This window comes from Lissotriton helveticus, chromosome 11 (assembly GCF_964261635.1).
Source record: "Lissotriton helveticus chromosome 11, aLisHel1.1, whole genome shotgun sequence".
Lineage (NCBI taxonomy): Eukaryota > Metazoa > Chordata > Amphibia > Caudata > Salamandridae > Lissotriton > Lissotriton helveticus.
In genome coordinates this window covers 662,469,105-662,488,546 of record NC_136072.1, presented here as the reverse complement: position 1 = coordinate 662,488,546, position 19,442 = coordinate 662,469,105, and the positions used below count along the sequence as shown (strand labels likewise).

The 19,442-nt window shown below is 40.3% G+C and overlaps 1 protein-coding gene across 3 annotated transcripts in view; it reads left to right on the top strand.

The window, feature by feature from the left end:
- LOC144791743 (zinc metalloproteinase-disintegrin-like lachestatin-1) overlaps window positions 1-19,442 on the top strand; it is a 4,387,327-nt gene that overhangs the window by 811,543 nt on the left and 3,556,342 nt on the right. For all 3 annotated transcript variants that reach the window (XM_078666511.1, XM_078666510.1, XM_078666512.1), the window contains one exon: window positions 1,465-1,527. In XM_078666511.1, the coding sequence (XP_078522637.1) occupies window positions 1,465-1,527 (63 nt within the window). The remainder of the gene's footprint in view (window positions 1-1,464; window positions 1,528-19,442) is intronic.

Sequence of the window (19,442 nt, the reverse complement as noted above, 5' to 3'; positions counted from 1 at the left end):
CACTCTCTCTCTACCTCTACCTCTCTACCTCTACCTCTCTACCTCTACCTCTCTCTCTACCTCTCTCTCTACCTCTCTCCCTCTCCCTCTACCTCTCTCCCTCTACCTCTCTCCCTCTACCTCTCTCTCTCTCTCTCTACCTCTCTCTCGCTACCTCTCTCTCTCTACCTCTCCCTCTATCTCTATACCTCTCTCTACTTTTATACCTCTACCTCTCTCTCTACCTCTCTCTCTCTCCCTACCTCTACCTCTTTCTACCTCTCTCTCTCTACCTCTCTCTCTCTACTTCTCTCTACCTCTGTCTCTCTACCTCTCTACACCTCTCTCTCTCTACCTCTCTCTACCTCTCTACACCTGTCTACCTCTCAACCAGTTGAATTCCGGGAAGCCCAAACCATCAGTATTTCAAATCTGCGCATGAAACGTGGGTAGGATGAGCCGTGCAGCTCAGAAAGGGATGTTCTTTTTACATCATTTGTATTTAATAGAATTGGGAAGCAGGAGAGCAGTCTCACAGTTGAGATAGGGATTAACATACACTGGTGACAGCTTTTGAATTGGTTTTAAAACCATTCAGAGATTGCTGCAGCATCTACGTGGGATGTGGTGGACTAAGTGGCAGCCGGAGCCATATAGCACTGCTTGTCATTTAAAAAACCAAACAGCATTGACTTAGCCAATAGGTCTCCCCTTTGGGACCTTAACAGTGTTTAGTTGTCTAGTACAATATCCTTGGTGCAACAACTTCAAGTGTTGCATGGCTAAACACTTATAAGGTCCCAAAGGCGAGACCTATTGGCTATGCCAATGCTTGTTTGTTTTTTCCTCTGTTTCATTGTGGTTGCAAGGTAATCTGCTGTGAAGCCTCACATGATTTTTCTCCCACCCCATGGGTTTCTTTGTTTATTTAAGCTCTTTGTCTTATTAGATTTTTTATTTGTTTATTTAATACTTGTGCTCAATCATGTCGGAGGACGGTGATGAAGTAAAAATGTTGCCCCTCCCCTGGAAAAATTTCTGCGGACGCCCATGGATATCAGCTTAACCCTGTTTAGTGGGTTGTACCCTGCCTGTTTGTAATGGTGTCATTTGGTTTGTTTGTGCACAAAATGCAAATAAAAACAGTTGGTAAAAAATCATTTCCCCATATATAACTATGGCTATGCTAATGGGTCACTAATTCTAATTCATAGTCGGAAGTAAAGGCAAAATGTAAATTGCATTTTTACATTAAGACACAGGTGCAAAGAAATCTGGTTTAGAATCAGGACAGTGCTAGGTACAACTGCGAGCTGTGATTGATCTTGTGTTAATCATTGCTGAAGAACCTACATGTAACAGAAATGCATTCCATTTGCCAGGTTCTTCATTTTGCAAATCAGTACCGCTAGTGTGCATCAGATTAGTGTTTGTTGCTTTTCATGGAAGATGGCGTCTCATTATGTTTTGTATTTTTTTCCTTAGAGAGAGGCATTTCTTAAAGCCAAGAAGTATGTTGAATTATATGTTGTGGCTGATACATCAATGGTAAGTGCTGAGATCCACATCATGTAAGACTTGTGTGCCTAATGCACTTTCCTTGGCAGTAATGAAGAGCAAGATAATTGTTGAATCAGGGATCTTCATCACATTTAGTGTTGTCTACTGGGTTACTTTAAGATGCCAACTGTAAATCAAATGTTACAGAAAAATAGCCATTATCAAGCTAAATAAACACTAACTTCCTGCAGTCAATACTAAGGTGCACCTATGCGTAATCAAAAGTGTTTTACCTGGTACTCCTTTATGCTTTTGAAAATATGCACAAGGTGGTCTTTGGGTCGTCTAACTTAAGTCATTGATTTCTATGGGATCAGCCACTTCAGTCACTGCTTTGATGCAATGTCTGTCACGTCTCCGATCAGTCCAGAGTAAAGTTTCTGTCTCATCATTACGCTTTTGACTATTAAATGAAATATTCAGCTTCTGATGGAGGTTTTTCACAATAAAAGCAACACATTTCAAGAAATATGAAATGCTTACTTGAACATTAGTAATAGTTTAATAAATGTTTGATGGGTGACCTCAGTTTTGCTTTCGTACATAGCTACTATTAGTGAACAATAAAAGAAAACATAAACATTTTTTCAGAAGTAACCTTCAATTTCTTATGCAATTTTAATTCTACATGAGCAGCACGGAGAGAAAAGGCAGTATTACATTGGTTCTGTGGAGGACATAACACATCACCTCGATCAGATTCACCACTGTATGCTTATGATCACTTCAATTGCATGGTGGGAAGGGCTTTAAAGAAACTATGGGGCATATTATCAAGAACGGGCGTTACATTATCGCCGCTTTTATCGGCAGGAAACTGCTGATAAAGCGGCGATAATGTGCTTGATAATATGCTCTATGAATTCCAATCGAAGCCCATGTTAGGTGTCTTCACATCTAACATGGGCTTCGATTGGAATTCATAGAGCATATTATCAAGCATATTATCGCCGCTTTATCGTCAGTTTCCTGCCGATAAAAGCGGCAATAATATAACGCCCTTTCTTGATAATATGCCCCTATATTTGCAAAGAAGAAACCATGCTTCTGCGTCGTAGGATCTTCACTGAAATCATAAACATCCCTCGAGTGTGCATGTATGAAGAAACACTTCTCGTCATTAAATCTAGAGATCTATCTTTAATGGACTAGACATCTTAAAAAATACAACTCAGTGTCATATTTCTCCTCCAATAGGTTAAAGTAGGTCAGTATTTGATTAATGTTGCTCTGATCATTAGGTCAGAAAATTAATTGTCTCTGACCTAAACGGAAACCTACATTGCAGCAACCTATTGAACAATGTAATTCTTCAACATGATGAACTTTGAACCTTTACCTTACAGAAGAGAAAAAGTAAGAAACATTTTTCTGCTAGCCCATAGTGATTTATTTAAAAATAGATGCACTTCTCCTTTAAGGCGCCAACAACTTCTAGCTCCCAGTATGCATTATATTGGCACTTTCCCTAACAGCATCAGTCTTTTTTTCGCAAGTACTTACTGGTTTACTAGAACACTTAGGGGAGATTTTCCCAATTTTGTTATTGTATGCCCTTAAATTCTCCACCTCTATACGTCAATATCTGAAACATCTTAACATCAAGAGCAAATACTTTGCCTACTTTTGTGAAGATTTTTGTCTCTCACAATGACATCACTTTTTCTGAAGTGCCCTTCCAATGGGAAAAAGAGGGCTGGGGTGGGAGGATGTTTCTGCTTGTGTTGGTGTGTGGGGGGGTTCGTTTACTATCTACAACTTTGTATCCAATTGTGAATTCTGTCAGAAAATGACATGAAGAGAGGAGATCCCCCTGAGAGAACAGTTAGAAGTTCTGAAGACCCATGAGAAGAAGAAAAAACAGCACAATCATCCTTCTAATGCAGTGGTCCCCAAACTTTTTTCGGCGGGGGCCACATCAACTTTCCTTTCTGTGATGGGGGGCCAGGGTCAGTCTTATAACAGGAATTGATATGGGCCAATGTGACAACCAGTATTATTGTGGAAATTATAATGAAATTCTTTTTTCAGCTGCCCTTCCCTGGGCCTTGGCGCCACCTGTTGGTTTGCAAAAAAAGTAATAGAAAGTCTTCTCGTGTTTATTTGAAGTACCACAGATACTCCTTTTATTTTATAAATATAGATTAGGTTTGAAAATAAAAACACAAGCTGATGATAATTTTTTTGCCACACAGTGAAATAACAATAATACAAAATAATTGTAATAAACAGGCTGACTTTAAAGTGGTCCTGGAAGCATGCAGGCCGTTCAGGAATGGCAGATAAAAAAAACACAAGCAGCCCATCAGCAGATGACATGCTGCAGTGTCATTTTGTATGTGACATCACTTTTGAAGAAACATGTTGCCTATAAAAAGAGCATTACTAAACTGAAATTTTTTCATATTCATAGTTACTGAAATCAGCAGGCTTGCCATATCAGTGTGAGCTGTGGGCTTGCTTCTGACTGGTGAGGAGATTGATGTAACGTTCCATTCTAGTTACAGCATCTCAGACTGATGCAGGTGTTGATCTGAGAGTCTTGATCATGTCCGATTTTTTATCAGCTTCATGCATGAAAAAGTTTGCTCACAGATATATGTGCTCCGAAAAACTGTGGGCATCTTCATAGCGTGCTTTCTGATATCGGGGTAGGTCTCATTTTGGAGGGAAGCATAGTACTCTATGAGACAGTTGGGCTTGAATGCATCTGTAGTAATTCTCCAGTCAAGATTATAGTTTTAAGTATAATTTATTCAGCAGCACGAATGACATCCTTCTTAGTTCCCAGTCAAGTCTTCACTGAGCTGGTACATCTAACAACTTACAATACCAATTCTAGAACTAAGATCACACTTGAAAGAAAGCATGTCTCATGCTATGTCTCATGCACTAGCATGCGACCTAAAGATACATTTAAAGTGACAGGCAGAATATAACACATCTCCCTTTTTTATAAATAAAATAATTAAACAACAATAATTTCTATGATTATAGTATTGTATGGTCTTGAATTAATAAAAGGACAAATTATTGAATAATAGATAACCTTGAAATATAAGTAACATTAATTGACAAATCTTTTTGGAATATTGATAATACGTTTAGTATCTTTTACTCTTTGAGCAATGGAATTATCTGTTAGCAAAACTTTTGGTTCATTAGACAATTTATCTTTATCATTCATGACTGTACATTTAGCTAATTTCTTTATATTCCAATATTTGCCATCCTGAGTCATGACACTATTGGTAAAAATCTTTTTGATCTGAATTGGGTCACTAAACTTGTTAGTACCTTTGGACAACAAACCAGGTCTGATGATTCTCACCCATTCTCCCACTTGAAATTCTTGGGTTTTTGTGTTCCACTTTTTGTCATACCATTCTTTTGTTTTGAACTGTTTACTTTCTACACGTTTGGCAACTTCATCTATATTAATTTGGTCAAAAGAAAACTGATTACATTTCTCTTTTAGCCACCACGGTAACATTCTTGAGGCTGGATTTCTACCTTTAAATAATTTAAAAGGACTTACTTCAGTAATTGTGTGAGGTGTAATACGGTATGTCCATAGTCTTTCCCTTAAAGCACTTATCCAAGAAACTCCGAATTTGACAGATTCTACCACAAAATTTGTTAGTACTCGATTGAATCTCTCAACTTGACCATTCTCATGAGGTTCATATAATGAAGTAAATCTGTGAACAATGTTACAGTTTTTGAGAAATTGTGCCATTTCACCTGATGTTAATTGAACTCCATTATCAGATACTAAAATAGAAGGACATCCTTCTCTAGTAAAAACTTCTTTAAAAAAACTAATGACATTTTCAGTAGAAGCCTTAGGGACAAATTTCACCTCCGGCCACTTGGAGTGGTAGTCTACTATAACTAAAGCATAACGCGAAGATTCAGGTAACATGTTGAAAGGACCTGATATGTCAAAAGCAATCTTTTGCCATGGTTCTGAAGGCCATTTAACAACTTTGAGAGGTGGAGTATATACTTTTAACATTCTTTCTTTACATACACACTCTTGACACTCTCTAACTGTTTTGTCAACAAATCTGTCAATCCCTGGCCACCAAAATGCAGATCGAACTAATCTTTTCATGGAAGAGATACCAGGATGCGTATCATGGGCAATATGTAAAATAATGTTTTGCATGCCTTCTGGAGGTATACATTTTCCAGATTTAAAAATAAAACCAGAATCTAGTTCTAACTCGTCCATAACATTGTAAAATGGCATTAACTCTGAATTAATATTGTTCTTATTCGGCCAACCATTTTGAATGTAATTTACAAAAATGTTCCATCTGGAATCTTTTTCTATACAGTCTTTCCAATCTGACTCAGACACATTCTTGAATTTCCCTTGTAATACATCTTCAATAGCTAGAACAAATTCACTAACTTCAAATTTTCCTTGGATAACACCAACTTCCTCACTTTTGCATGGCAAACGTGATAAACAATCTGCTGTAACATTTTTCATTCCAGGAACGTAGATTGTAACAAAATTATATTCTTGTAGTCTCGAAGTTAGTCTCGCAATTCTGGCTGTGGAGTTCCATCCTCCTCCTACTGATAAAATATTAACTAGAGGCTTGTGATCTGTCCTTAAGGTAAATTTTGATCCCCAAATGTAAAGTCTAAAATGTTCAATGGCCCAAATGCATGCTAATAATTCTTTTTCTATCACAGCATATCTACGTTCACAGTCATTTAGAGTTCTCGAAGCAAATGCTACATTCCATTCCTCATTACCCTCTCTTTGGGATAATACTCCACCTAAACCATATTGACTGGCATCAACGGTAATGATACATTCCTTGTTGATCCTGAAAGGTTTGAGATTAGGGGCTTTAACTATATTATTTTTGATTTCGTCAAAAGCTTGTTGTTGGGCATCAGACCAAACGTATTCTACTCCATGTCTCAACAATTTTCTTAAAGGTTCTATCTTATTGGCAAAATTGTCTACAAATTTACTGTAATACTCACACATGCCAGCAAAAGATAATAACTGATCCTTATTTTCTGGTATAGGAGCTTTGACAATGGCTTTTACATTGGATTTTTTCGGGAATACTCCTTTACCAGACAAAGTATGTCCTAAGTATTCTACTGATTCTTGAAACAATTTGCACTTGTGTGCTTTTACGGTTAACCCATTGTTCTGTAACCTTTTACATACTTCTTGTAAATGCATTTCATGTTCCTGAGTGTTTTTTGAGAATACCAAAATATCATCTTGAAAGCACTTCACATATTTATCTATATCTCTGAAAATGTGAAACATCACTCTTTGAAAGACTGATGCGGCGGACGCAAGTCCAAAAGGCATTCTGATGTATTGGAACAAGCCCTGAGGTGTTATGAATGCCGTGAGTTTCCTGGATTCTTCAGTTAATTCTATCTGATGGTAGGCAGATCTTAAATCTAATGTAGAGAAGATCTTTGCACCATCAAATAATGAAACTAATTCATTTATATTTGGTAAAGGGTGGCAATCAATTACGATATTAGAGTTCAATGCTCTTAGGTCCACACATAATCTCAATTTTTGGTCAGATTTTCTGACCAAAACTATGGGCGAAACCCATTCTGATGATTCTATGGGTTCAATGATTTTCTCCTTCAATAAATCATCTAGCAGGATTTGAGTTCTTCTCTAATGTTTATGGGAACACCTCTAAGTTTTTGTACAACTGGTGTATGAGTTTTTTTTAATACTATATTGTGTGAAATTTTTTTAAGTTTGCCTAACTTATCACAAAACACTGTGTCAAAACGTTTGATAAGATTATCTCCTTTGGTATTTAGTGTAGGATCATTGGATAATTCAACTACAGAAATGGTATTCATAAGATTATCATCACACAAGGATACTGGTTCTTTTGCTCTGGGATTTAAAACAATGCCTAACTTCCATTGGTCAAACCATCCCAAGACATTGATACCCTTAATGGATATATATAATTTGATGTAAGCTTTCCTGTATTTAAATTGAATTTCAACATTGAAGAATCCAATTATCTCAATTTTTGTACCTGAGAAATTTACAGCAGCAACATCTGATTCATTCATATTTCCTAACTTATTGGAATGGGATAACATACACTGAAAATATTCTTGCGTGATTATGGTCCATGGCGAACCAGAATCTACCATAAGAGACAAATCCACATTACAAATAGTAAAAATACATTTTGGAGAATTACGTTGTATCTCTGTATAGTTGTTTACAATGGAAACTACAAAACCAGATTCTATATTAGAATTAATAAAATTTTCGTCATTTCTGACGCTATTTACAATTTCTTCAGATACAATAGATACTGGTCGTTTATATTGTGTAGATGAACGTCTATCCCTACACATATTACTGAAATGGCCTATGCGTTTGCAAAAATTGCATTCTCTTTTTATGGCTGGACAACCTGAAAAGGAAGCAATGTGAAATTTACTCCCACATCTAAAACATATTCCTTGGATATTTTGATTAAAAGACTTTTGAGGAGGAAGTTGTTTGTTCTTATTATAAGAAGAAAAGTCTTGTCTAGATCCTTGTTTGTGTTTTATAGCACAGACTTCTTCATCAACTTGTTTCTTTTCAATATTGCTTTTGACTGTATTCATCCATAAATCTGACTGTTCTTGAGCTTTGGCAATGGCAATAGTTTCTGTTAAATTTGGATCTCCCATAACCCATAGTTTATCTTGAGTTTTCTTACATTTTGTATGGACAATGATTTGATCTCGAATCATTTCGTCTGCTATTGTACCGAAATTACAGTGTAAGCTAAGAGATCTCAAAGAAGTTAGAAAGTCTTCAAAGGATTCATCATCTTTCTGTTTTCTGGTATAGAATTTAAAGCGTTTAAGTGCAATGCTTATATTAGGTTTGAACCTCTTTTCAAGTCTAGCTAGAGCCTCAGTATATGGGTTTAAATTATCTCCACCACCTTCGTTTGAAGAATGAATTTGAGGTAATGATCTGAAAATTTCTTGGCCTTCTGAGCCAAGACAATGGAGAAGAATGCTTTTCTTTCTTTCTGCACCCATTCATTCACCATCAATAGCTTTCATGTAATTTATGAATTCTTCCTTCCAACGTGTCCATGGTATGGGTGGATCACCCTTTGTTTGAAGAAATTTGTTGGGAGGATCAAATTGCATGTTGCTTGTAAATAATATTAAATGTGATAAAAGTGCTGAATTTATATAGTTTTCTATTAACAATTGAATGTAAAATCAATTACAATTTAAAATATAGTTACAATATAATAATGTTTGTACAGTCTTTAAGTAAGAAAATTGTTGATAGTTTGGTATCAATTAAAACAGTTTAAATTGCTGATGTATTTCCAGTTTGAAATATGTATATTTTAAATAAGCTTACTTCTGTTCTGTTCTGTTACTTTTGTTGTTCACAACGATGTGTCATAAGATTGAAGATCTGTAAAATATATTTCCGAAATTGATGTTAATTTCGTTGTGATGCGCGATATAATTATCGGAGATTGGTTACTATGACAACTTGAAATTAACACAATACTCAAAATGGCCGCCATGCAGTGCGCTATGACGTATTTGCGCATGCGCGTCGACGTTGCAATGCGTGTTGACATTGTTAGTATCTGCGCTTTGGAATTGATGTCGGAGAAGGGTTCTAACAGGTACGATGCCGGCAGATTACTTTAAATAATAATACGATGTCCAAACTGTAAATGTTGAGTGAATCTGCAATTATTATCGGAGATAGGTAGTCAAAGTCTCCGAGAAAATTGGTTGAAAATCATGAAAGACACGAAAAAAAATGGTTATTCGAGTGAAGTTTAAGACGCATATATCGCTAACGCAATTAATCCTTGAAATATTGGGAGAACAGCCGCAGGTGCAATCAAGGCACAGGATTAAATAAACAGCCGCTGGCAAAGTCAGATTTGCTTATGTATATATCTCAAACGTAAATAATCTTTGAATTGTTGGGAAAACAGCCGCAGGTGCAATCAGGGCACAGGGTTAAATAAACAGCCGCTGGCAAAATCAGGTTTGTTTAAGTAGAAAATTGTTGTACATACCCTTTGATGATGAAATTGGTAAATTGGGTTCAAAGCACCACCATGAATTCGTGCTGCAGGTGGTGATTTTCCTCGTCGCCAAAATTGTAGTAATTCTCCAGTCAAGATTATAGTTTTGAGTATAATTTATTCAGCAGCACGAATGACATCCTTCTTAGTTCCCAGTCAAGTCTTCACTGAGCTGGTACATCTAACAACTTACAATAACAATTCTAGAACTAAGATCACACTTGAAAGAAAGCATGTCTCATGCTATGTCTCATGCACTAGCATGCGACCTAAAGATACATTTAAAGTGACAGGCAGAATATAACAGCATCTTTCAGCACATCACAGGTCTGCAATTGGATGTTTTTGTTTATTTTCCATCTCTAGTTGATTCTGCTCAGTACCACTTCCCTTACATTCACACTATAGCTACAAGCTTTGCATTTCCCACATTTGTGGAAGCCTCCCCTTGCTGTCAGACAAGATTGTTTCTTGCTTTCAAAGTGGCTATTCACAACCATATCTCTAATAGATTTCCCTTTTCTATAGGAGATGGCTGGGTGGGAGCCTAGCTTGTCCTTAAGGATTTTGTCCTGCTGTAAAATACCCCACCTCTTCCTTACTATCTGGCTGAATAGGGGTGATTGTGTGTTGTAGGTTGTTATCAATCTAATGGGTGTTTCAGTTCTCTTTGAAGTGGATTTTGCTGACTTGTACAGTGCTACATTCCTGTCAATGGTATCAACTTTCTCTTCACCTTTTCTGAGCATATTAGGATGATATCCCCTGGCTGTAAATCTTCCTTGCATCTCCTTTTTGTGTTTTTCAAATGCCGTTCCTTTTGACGCGTAAGAATTCGCCAAAAGGGATTGCCCATCTGAAACTAGGGGGGTGGCAGCTTGAAGCGTGGAGTAGAGAATTGCCCGCTGTTTCTTTCCTATGTAGCTCTGTTTCTATTCTGTTGTTCCTTATTTTGAGTTTGATATCCAGGAAATCAATGCTCACCTGACTATGCTGCATTGTGAATTTTAGATTTGGGCTATTTCTGTTTAATGTCTCAATGAACATTAAAAGGTCTTTTTCATTCCCCTCCCAGACAAAGAAGATATCATCTATGAATCGGAGCCATACATTCACCCTGGTGGTCCAGTTTTCCAGGGCATCGCTTCTGAGCACCTGCTCTTCCCACCAGCCTACCAATAGATTGGCGTAGCTGGGGGCAAAGCAGGTGCCCATTGACGTGCCCTGGATCTGTTTGTAAAGTGCCCCATTGAACAGGAAAACATTCTCCACTAAGCATAGTTCAACCATTTGCAGGAGCATCTTGGAATGTGCTTCCAAGTATACACTTCTGGATTTAAGAAAGTGTTCTCAAGCTCTTAAGCCATCAATGTGTCAGATGCTTGTATATAAGCTTTCGACGTCCAAACAGACAAGCCAAACGTGTTCCTCCCAGTTGATATTTTCTATTTTCTGCAGAAAATCTTTAGTGTAATCAATATGTGAGGTTAGATCTTTTACATAAGATTTTAAAAAGTGATCAACATAATGAGACACATTTTCAAGGAGGCTATTGATTGATGATACAATTGGCCTTCCTGGAGGCTGTATGGGATCTTTATGAACCTTTGGAAGGAGGTAAAAGGTAGGTGTAGTTGGATTATTGTTGATGAGAAATTTAGTCTCATCCCAATTCAAAAGTTTGTCATTCTCCCAACTCCTAATGTGTTGATGTGTTCTGCCCTGTAGGCTCGTGAGATATGTGTGATTTACTTTTTCATAGCATGTGGTGTTTGATAGCTGCCTCATGGCATCGTGTATGTATTTACTTTTATCCCAAAGGACTATATTACCACCCTTATCAGAGGGTTTAATGACAATGGTATAATCATTACGCAAATCTGTAAGTGCAGTTCTCATCTCGAGGTAAGGTTTTGTTTTGCCAGATGTTTATTCAAAAGTTGTAACATATCGTGATTTACCAACTCATGAAATAAATCGATGTTTTCTTTAGGTAGTTGGGGTCCATATTTAGATTTTACTCTAAAATATGTAGGTATAGTATTAGACTGAGATATGGTCTCTGGAAGAGACCATATGAGTCTCCACTGGTTGTGTGCTGGTCTGTGAAGTGAGGGACTGAGTCATTTCTTCCTCTAGGCTCTCTAGTGTTCTTAATAGATCTCTTTCTCTAGAATGTTCAGTCACACCCATATCTAGTGGTGCTAGTCTGGATGTTCTATTATGGTGTACTTTATACAATTTCAATTTCCTGATAAACATATACATATCAATACGTGTCTGGGTGTAATCAACTTGCATATCTGGGCAAAACGTAAGTCCAAGTTTAAGTATTTTCTCTTCTGTGGGGGACAATTGTCTATTAGATAAATTTATTACCGTTAATTCTGAAGTTTGTTCCTCCATTACTTGGCCTTTGTTGTCTGGCTTTTGCTTCCCACTCTAGTATTGTTTACACTTGATCCGCCGCTGTTTCCTCCTCCCGGTTTCCCCCTGCCTCCTCTGCCTTGATAGCGTGTTCTGCCGCGTATAACTGTTAGTTGGCCTCCATCATGAGGCGCATCTCCTCGGACAAAAACGTTACCTCCATAGGGCATTGGACATTGCTTTCAATTGAGCTTGCTTCTGAGCTCAGACTTGTTCTGAACTGCCATCTATCTTTGTCCGCTACCCCCAGCGCTTTGTCCTCGACAAGAGATGCCCGCAGTTTGTCAAATGTTCTTGCGAAGGTTAGGATCTTTCCAGATGTATAGTCTCTTTCATCTCTGTCGAATTTGCGCTGTTTCCTCGCAATTATATCCTTTTCAAATTTTACCATCTTTTCATTGACTGCTGAAAGGGTCCTTGTAACTTCTGCTTGGTCTGACTCTATTGCTAGATCGTCAAGAATATTTTGAATCTCCTTGAGCAGCTCACCGTGCTCTTCCCATGCATTCCTTATCGGTATTTCCATCATTACTTTCAAACAGGCTCTTGTGTTTTCCAGCCACGCCTTCAATACTTCCGGTTTTGGTTTATTAAGTGTGGGCACAATGAAGATTCTGAGCCCACTGGGGACGCGATCCACCTCCAAGTAATTCTAGAGGGATGTCGCCTCCCACCATCTACTCAACTCTTGTTTCCTCAGCCTTTCCAACATATTGCCTTTTTGTTTAATTGTTGATGGAACTGAGCGCGCAGTATCACTAGATTAATTTCCACCGTTCTCACTTGTTATTTTATTTTTAAAGATTTGGTCTGCCGAGGCTTCCCGGCCCTTCAAGAACTCCATTGCCCAGAATACCTTTCGGTCATTGGACCGTATCCGTTCCTGATCGCGCTCAAGATGTTAGTAATCAAGCGCGCCCTGGCAGCCTCTCACCCATTTCATCCGTGTTCTCCTCTCGCCTTCTGCAAATCTCGCTCGGCATAGAGCACGTCTCCACTGTCTTTCGGGTGCACTTCCCTGGCTGCCGGCGGGTAGATTACTTGACTTGTCATCACTCTTTCCAAATGGCGCAGGTCTCCTCCCTTCCAGGCGGGCTGGGGCTCGGTTTTTGGGTGGGCGCCACCGTCCACGTACATTCACCGGATTCCTTCTTCACTTCAAAGAAGCACGAGCCACACCGATCAGGTCAGTTCAAAGAATTGTGTTCTTGGTTCTAGGGCACAAACTCAGCGTTTCGAGCACACAGGCTCTTGGTCACATGACCAAAGTTCCGAGTCAGGTGTTCAAATACTTTTACAAGTCAAAAAAAAAAAGAAAAGACTCTGTGTTTGTCAACATCACACAGGTCTGGTGTCATAAAAATAACCAAAATATTTGTAAACATTGTTTGTAACACACTTTAGAATTTGATAAAGTAGTATACATAATTCTGGACATTTTTCCTTTTGAGCTAATATGTCATATTATCAACATTTCATATATATATATGTAACCAAAAACGCCCAGAAGCTTGAGGCCGCACAGCACTGCAGGTGAGTAACAACTCTATTTAAAATAAGCAGGCAGCTTAACATCCCTTTGAAGTCCATGGATTGACGCGTTTCGATGCCAGTGTTTGAATCTCCTCAGAGGCCGTGTCAGCGGAGGTGATTTGTGGCTCCCGCATCTCCCCTGCGTGTTTCCGTAATAGGGGGCTTCAGTGCTCCTCCTTTGGTGGCAGTTCATTTTGAAATGCACGCTGGGATTTGAGGTCTCATTTTTCCAATTAACGCCCTCTAGTGGGTTACCTCCGCTGCAGCTAATTATGGACAGTTTTTCTCGGCCCTTCATTGAGCTTTGGATGAGACTCTGCCGGCTTCATTAAAGGTGCCCTGCAGTTTCGGAAAGTGGAAGCTTCCTTTCTCCTAATGCCCATTAGTTTCGGGCAGTGCGATCCCTTTGCTCTAGGGCACCTTAGTGAATGGATATAAGCTGCAGGCTACGTGCCGCGGGAAATGCACCGTCTGGAAGTTGAAATCAGGTCTGCGAGGCTGTGAAAGGTTACAGCCTGCCAGCGTGATGGATTGCCATAATAAAATCATGAGAGCAGCCCGGGAGTCCACTGGGGGGCTATGAATATTGAACAAAACAATTGGGCTTTATAAAAACAGTGTGGCAAAAGAAACGGACCCTACTGGAAGGGAATTTTTTACTTCAAATCCCAGCATACAGCTTTCTGAGAAGCAGATGCAATGTGGGTAAAAAGGACTTTGAAGTAATCGCCCGACTTTGCCTGTATCCCCCTTCCTAATGATTAAGTTGCAGGTGCAACGAAACACGTCAGGGGCTCACATCAGCTGGGGCTGCAAGCGTGATTTGGTGCAATAAAGGATTGTATTCATCCTCGCGGAGTGGCGATTCATTTGCTCTGGGGCACCTTGGTGAATGTATATATATATATATATATATATATTTATATATATATATATATATATCACGCTCCTCCATTCGCCATCAGCGGGGCACTTTGTGGTCGGGTGCAGAGACGCGGTGGCGCACCGCGATAAATATCAGGCTCAAAATTTCCCTTAGTTTCAGTAAGGAAAGGAATAGCACTCACGAGGATTCTTTGGCTCAGCAGTAGTTTATTTTCGACAAACGCGTTTCGGATTTACATCTTTCGTCAGTGTCGCAGTTTCTAAACTTTTTACTGGCGGCCATTATTTATTAAAACAAACCATGTCACGTGATAAGTGTGGTAAAAACGGACTGTGTGCGCCCTCAACATAAACGGGCGCCATCTTGAAACAGTAAATACTGACTAGAATTTCATTTCTTTTGTCAAAACAACGGTTACATATACCGATATATTGAATAATTATAAACATGTTTTACGATGTTTGCCAAAGCAATTAAATAAATACAATGCGATTCATGTTGTAAAAATACCGCCGTGGATCGGCAATGCAGCCTCATATATCCCAAGGCTGCCTGTCCTTGATTACCAACTGTTATTATGCCGTGTATCGGCTCAAAAGACATGGTGACATTTACACAGATATTCATTAAAAAGATCACATTTCATCATTCTTAGTCACTGTTTGCACTTATTTGTTAAGATGAAATACACCTTGGAATATATATATATATATATATATATATATATATATATATATAAAACATATTGACACTTTACAGAAACACACATTGACTGGATGATGTCATGAGTGATGTCATGAGTGATGTGATTTGAGATGTCATCAGTAATGTCATCAGTGATGTCACTGACCATGTCATGAGTGATGTTATCATGTGACATCATCAGCAGTGCATTGCGGGCACGCAAATTATAGTTAGCTCAACTAACTATAACAGGCGAATTTCTGTGGTTTTATATGAGTCAAATGTTCAACTAACTATAACGTCCCTGAAACCTATGTTTTTTTTGGTGAATTTCCAAGGTTTTTTAAATCCTAATTGCACACTATATTGTGCCTGAAACCTATGTTTTTTAGTGAAAATATATATATATGTGATCAAGGTTACTTGCTAACCGAAACGCGTCATGCCAGAAAGAACCTTGTGAAGAGATAATAAATCTTCCTGAATACTTACCTGCTGCTTGGTGGTCTGTTATTCTGTGGTCCAAAAACGCCGTTTGCAGAAGCTGCAAGGAGATATATATATAAATATATATATATATATTCCATCCATATGCAGAACCCACATTGGAAGAACCATGCGGAGACCTTTATGGCGCTTCAAGTATTTATTCACAGCAAGCCAACAGAGCGTTAATTCAAGAAGGCAGTGTCAAAATTAGGCCAGACGCGTTTCAGGAGGTGAACTCCTTTCTTCAGTGGCTTTTGACAGACAGGGGGAAGCATAAACAGTGCAGACCGTTCTTAACATCATACCTGCCCAATGGGCGTGGCCACACGGCATTCTGGTCGATGCAGTCCGCGCTAATGTCAGCCTCAGTGGGTGCTACTCCCCGAGTCCAAATGTCCCAAAGTTAAAAGCACATACAATTGAAGTCTCTGCCTCGCTGTTTTACTGCTGTAAATGAAAGCTCAAGCAGGTTCCCATCTGCAAAGGAGCAGGCTTGTCTCCGTCCCGAAGTCGGCAGCTGAAGTTAGTCACCCGGGATCAGCTCAAAGCCGCAGGTTCTTTCCTCGACCTGGGCAGGCCGATACTATTCCATCCATATGCAGAACCCACATTGGAAGAACCATGCGGAGACCTTTAATGCGCTTCAAGTATTTATTCACAGCAAGCCAGCAGAGCGTTAATTCAAGAAGGCAGTGTCAAAATTAGGCCAGACGCGTTTCAGGAGGTGAACTCCTTTCTTCAGTGGCTTTTGACAGACAGGGGGAAGCATAAACAGCGCAGACCGTTCTTAACATCATACCTGCCCAATGGGCGTGGCCACACGGCATTCTGGTCGATGCAGTCCGCGCTAATGTCAGCCTCAGTGGGTGCTACTCCCCGAGTCCAAATGTCCCAAAGTTAAAAGCACATACACTTGAAGTCTCTGCCTCGCTGTTTTACTGCTGTAAATGAAAGCTCAAGCAGGTTCCCATCTGCAAAGGAGCAGGCTTGTCTCCGTCCCGAAGTCGGCAGCTGAAGTTAGTCACCCGGGATCAGCTCAAAGCCGCAGGTTCTTTCCTCGACCTGGGCAGGCCGATACTATTCCATCCATATGCAGAACCCACATTGGAAGAACCATGCGGAGACCTTTATGGCGCTTCAAGTATTTATTCACAGCAAGCCAGCAGAGCGTTAATTCAAGAAGGCAGTGTCAAAATTAGGCCAGACGCGTTTCAGGAGGTGAACTCCTTTCTTCAGTGGCTTTTGACAGACAGGGGGAAGCATAAACAGCGCAGACCGTTCTTAACATCATACCTGCCCAATGGGCGTGGCCACACGGCATTCTGGTCGATGCAGTCCGCGCTAATGTCAGCCTCAGTGGGTGCTACTCCCCGAGTCCAAATGTCCCAAAGTTAAAAGCACATACACTTGAAGTCTCTGCCTCGCTGTTTTACTGCTGTAAATGAAAGCTCAAGCAGGTTCCCATCTGCAAAGGAGCAGGCTTGTCTCCGTCCCGAAGTCGGCAGCTGAAGTTAGTCACCCGGGATCAGCTCAAAGCCGCAGGTTCTTTCCTCGACCTGGGCAGGCCGATACTATTCCATCCATATGCAGAACCCACATTGGAAGAACCATGCGGAGACCTTTATGGCGCTTCAAGTATTTATTCACAGCAAGCCAGCAGAGCGTTAATTCAAGAAGGCAGTGTCAAAATTAGGCCAGACGCGTTTCAGGAGGTGAACTCCTTTCTTCAGTGGCTTTTGACAGACAGGGGGAAGCATAAACAGCGCAGACCGTTCTTAACATCATACCTGCCCAATGGGCGTGGCCACACGGCATTCCGGTCGATGCAGTCCGCGCTAATGTCAGCCTCAGTGGGTGCTACTCCCCGAGTCCAAATGTCCCAAAGTTAAAAGCACATACACTTGAAGTCTCTGCCTCGCTGTTTTACTGCTGTAAATGAAAGCTCAAGCAGGTTCCCATCTGCAAAGGAGCAGGCTTGTCTCCGTCCCGAAGTCGGCAGCTGAAGTTAGTCACCCGGGATCAGCTCAAAGCCGCAGGTTCTTTCCTCGACCTGGGCAGGCCGATACTATTCCATCCATATGCAGAACCCACATTGGAAGAACCATGCGGAGACCTTTATGGCGCTTCAAGTATTTATTCACAGCAAGCCAGCAGAGCGTTAATTCAAGAAGGCAGTGTCAAAATTAGGCCAGACGCGTTTCAGGAGGTGAACTCCTTTCTTCAGTGGCTTTTGACAGACAGGGGGAAGCATAAACAGCGCAGACCGTTCTTAACATCATACCTGCCCAATGGGGGTGGCCACACGGCATTCTGGTCGATGCAGTCCGCGCTAATGTCAGCCTCAGTGGGTGCTACTCCCCGAGTCCAAATGTCCCAAAGTTAAAAGCACATACACTTGAAGTCTCTGCCTCGCTGTTTTACTGCTGTAAATGAAAGCTCAAGCAGGTTCCCATCTGCAAAGGAGCAGGCTTGTCTCTGTCCCGAAGTCGGCAGCTGAAGTTAGTCACCCGGGATCAGCTCAAAGCCGCAGGTTCTTTCCTCGACCTGGGCAGGCCGATACTATTCCATCCATATGCAGAACCCACATTGGAAGAACCATGCGGAGACCTTTATGGCGCTTCAAGGTCGAGGAAAGAACCTGCGGCTTTGAGCTGATCCCGGGTGACTAACTTCAGCTGCCGACTTCGGGACGGAGACAAGCCTGCTCCTTTGCAGATGGGAACCTGCTTGAGCTTTCATTTACAGCAGTAAAACAGCGAGGCAGAGACTTCAAGTGTATGTGCTTTTAACTTTGGGACATTTGGACTCGGGGAGTAGCACCCACTGAGGCTGACATTAGCGCGGACTGCATCGACCAGAATGCCGTGTGGCCACGCCCATTGGGCAGGTATGATGTTAAGAACGGTCTGCGCTGTTTATGCTTCCCCCTGTCTGTCAAAAGCCACTGAAGAAAGGAGTTCACCTCCTGAAACGCGTCTGGCCTAATTTTGACACTGCCTTCTTGAATTAACGCTCTGCTGGCTTGCTGTGAATAAATACTTGAAGCGCCATAAAGGTCTCCGCATGGTTCTTCCAATGTGGGTTCTGCATATGGATGGAATATATATATATATATATATATATATATATCAGGCTCAAAATTTCCCTTAGTTTCAGTTCCAAGGTGTATTGAAGAATGAATGTAAATATTTCGTAGGTGCGTGACTGACTGTATAACTGAGTTATTGAACATGTCTTACTGAATGCATGGGTTAGTGACTAAACTGTGTGAAAGTCTATATTAGTCTCTCCATTGGTGTGTAAGCAACTGCATGGGTTCCTGAATAGCTACATGAGTGTCTATATAGATTATTGATTTGTTGTCTGAGTATCTGTATGGGTCCCTGAGTGTCTGTGTGGGTGGGTGGGTGTATGAGTCTGTGCATAGATGTCTGAGTAGGTGATTCAGTGGTTGTGTGGATTAAAAAGTGCATCTGCGAAGGGCTGTATGGGTGAGTTAGTGTGGCTATTGGTGTGTTGGTGAGTGAATAAATGTCTCAGTGGTATATCTGTGACTAACTACATATGTTTTAAGGCACTATATGTGAGTGTTGGAGTATATAAATGAGTATACGTGAGACTAAGTTATTTGAAGAGTGGTTGTATAAATAAGTGTCTGCTTCTATCAGTGGTTGTATAAGACAGTAAATAAGTGTTAGTATCTGTATAAATAAGTGATGTGGTATGTCTAAAAATAACGCAGATGGTGTGTATAACTGTATACAAGAGTAAATGGGTATGTG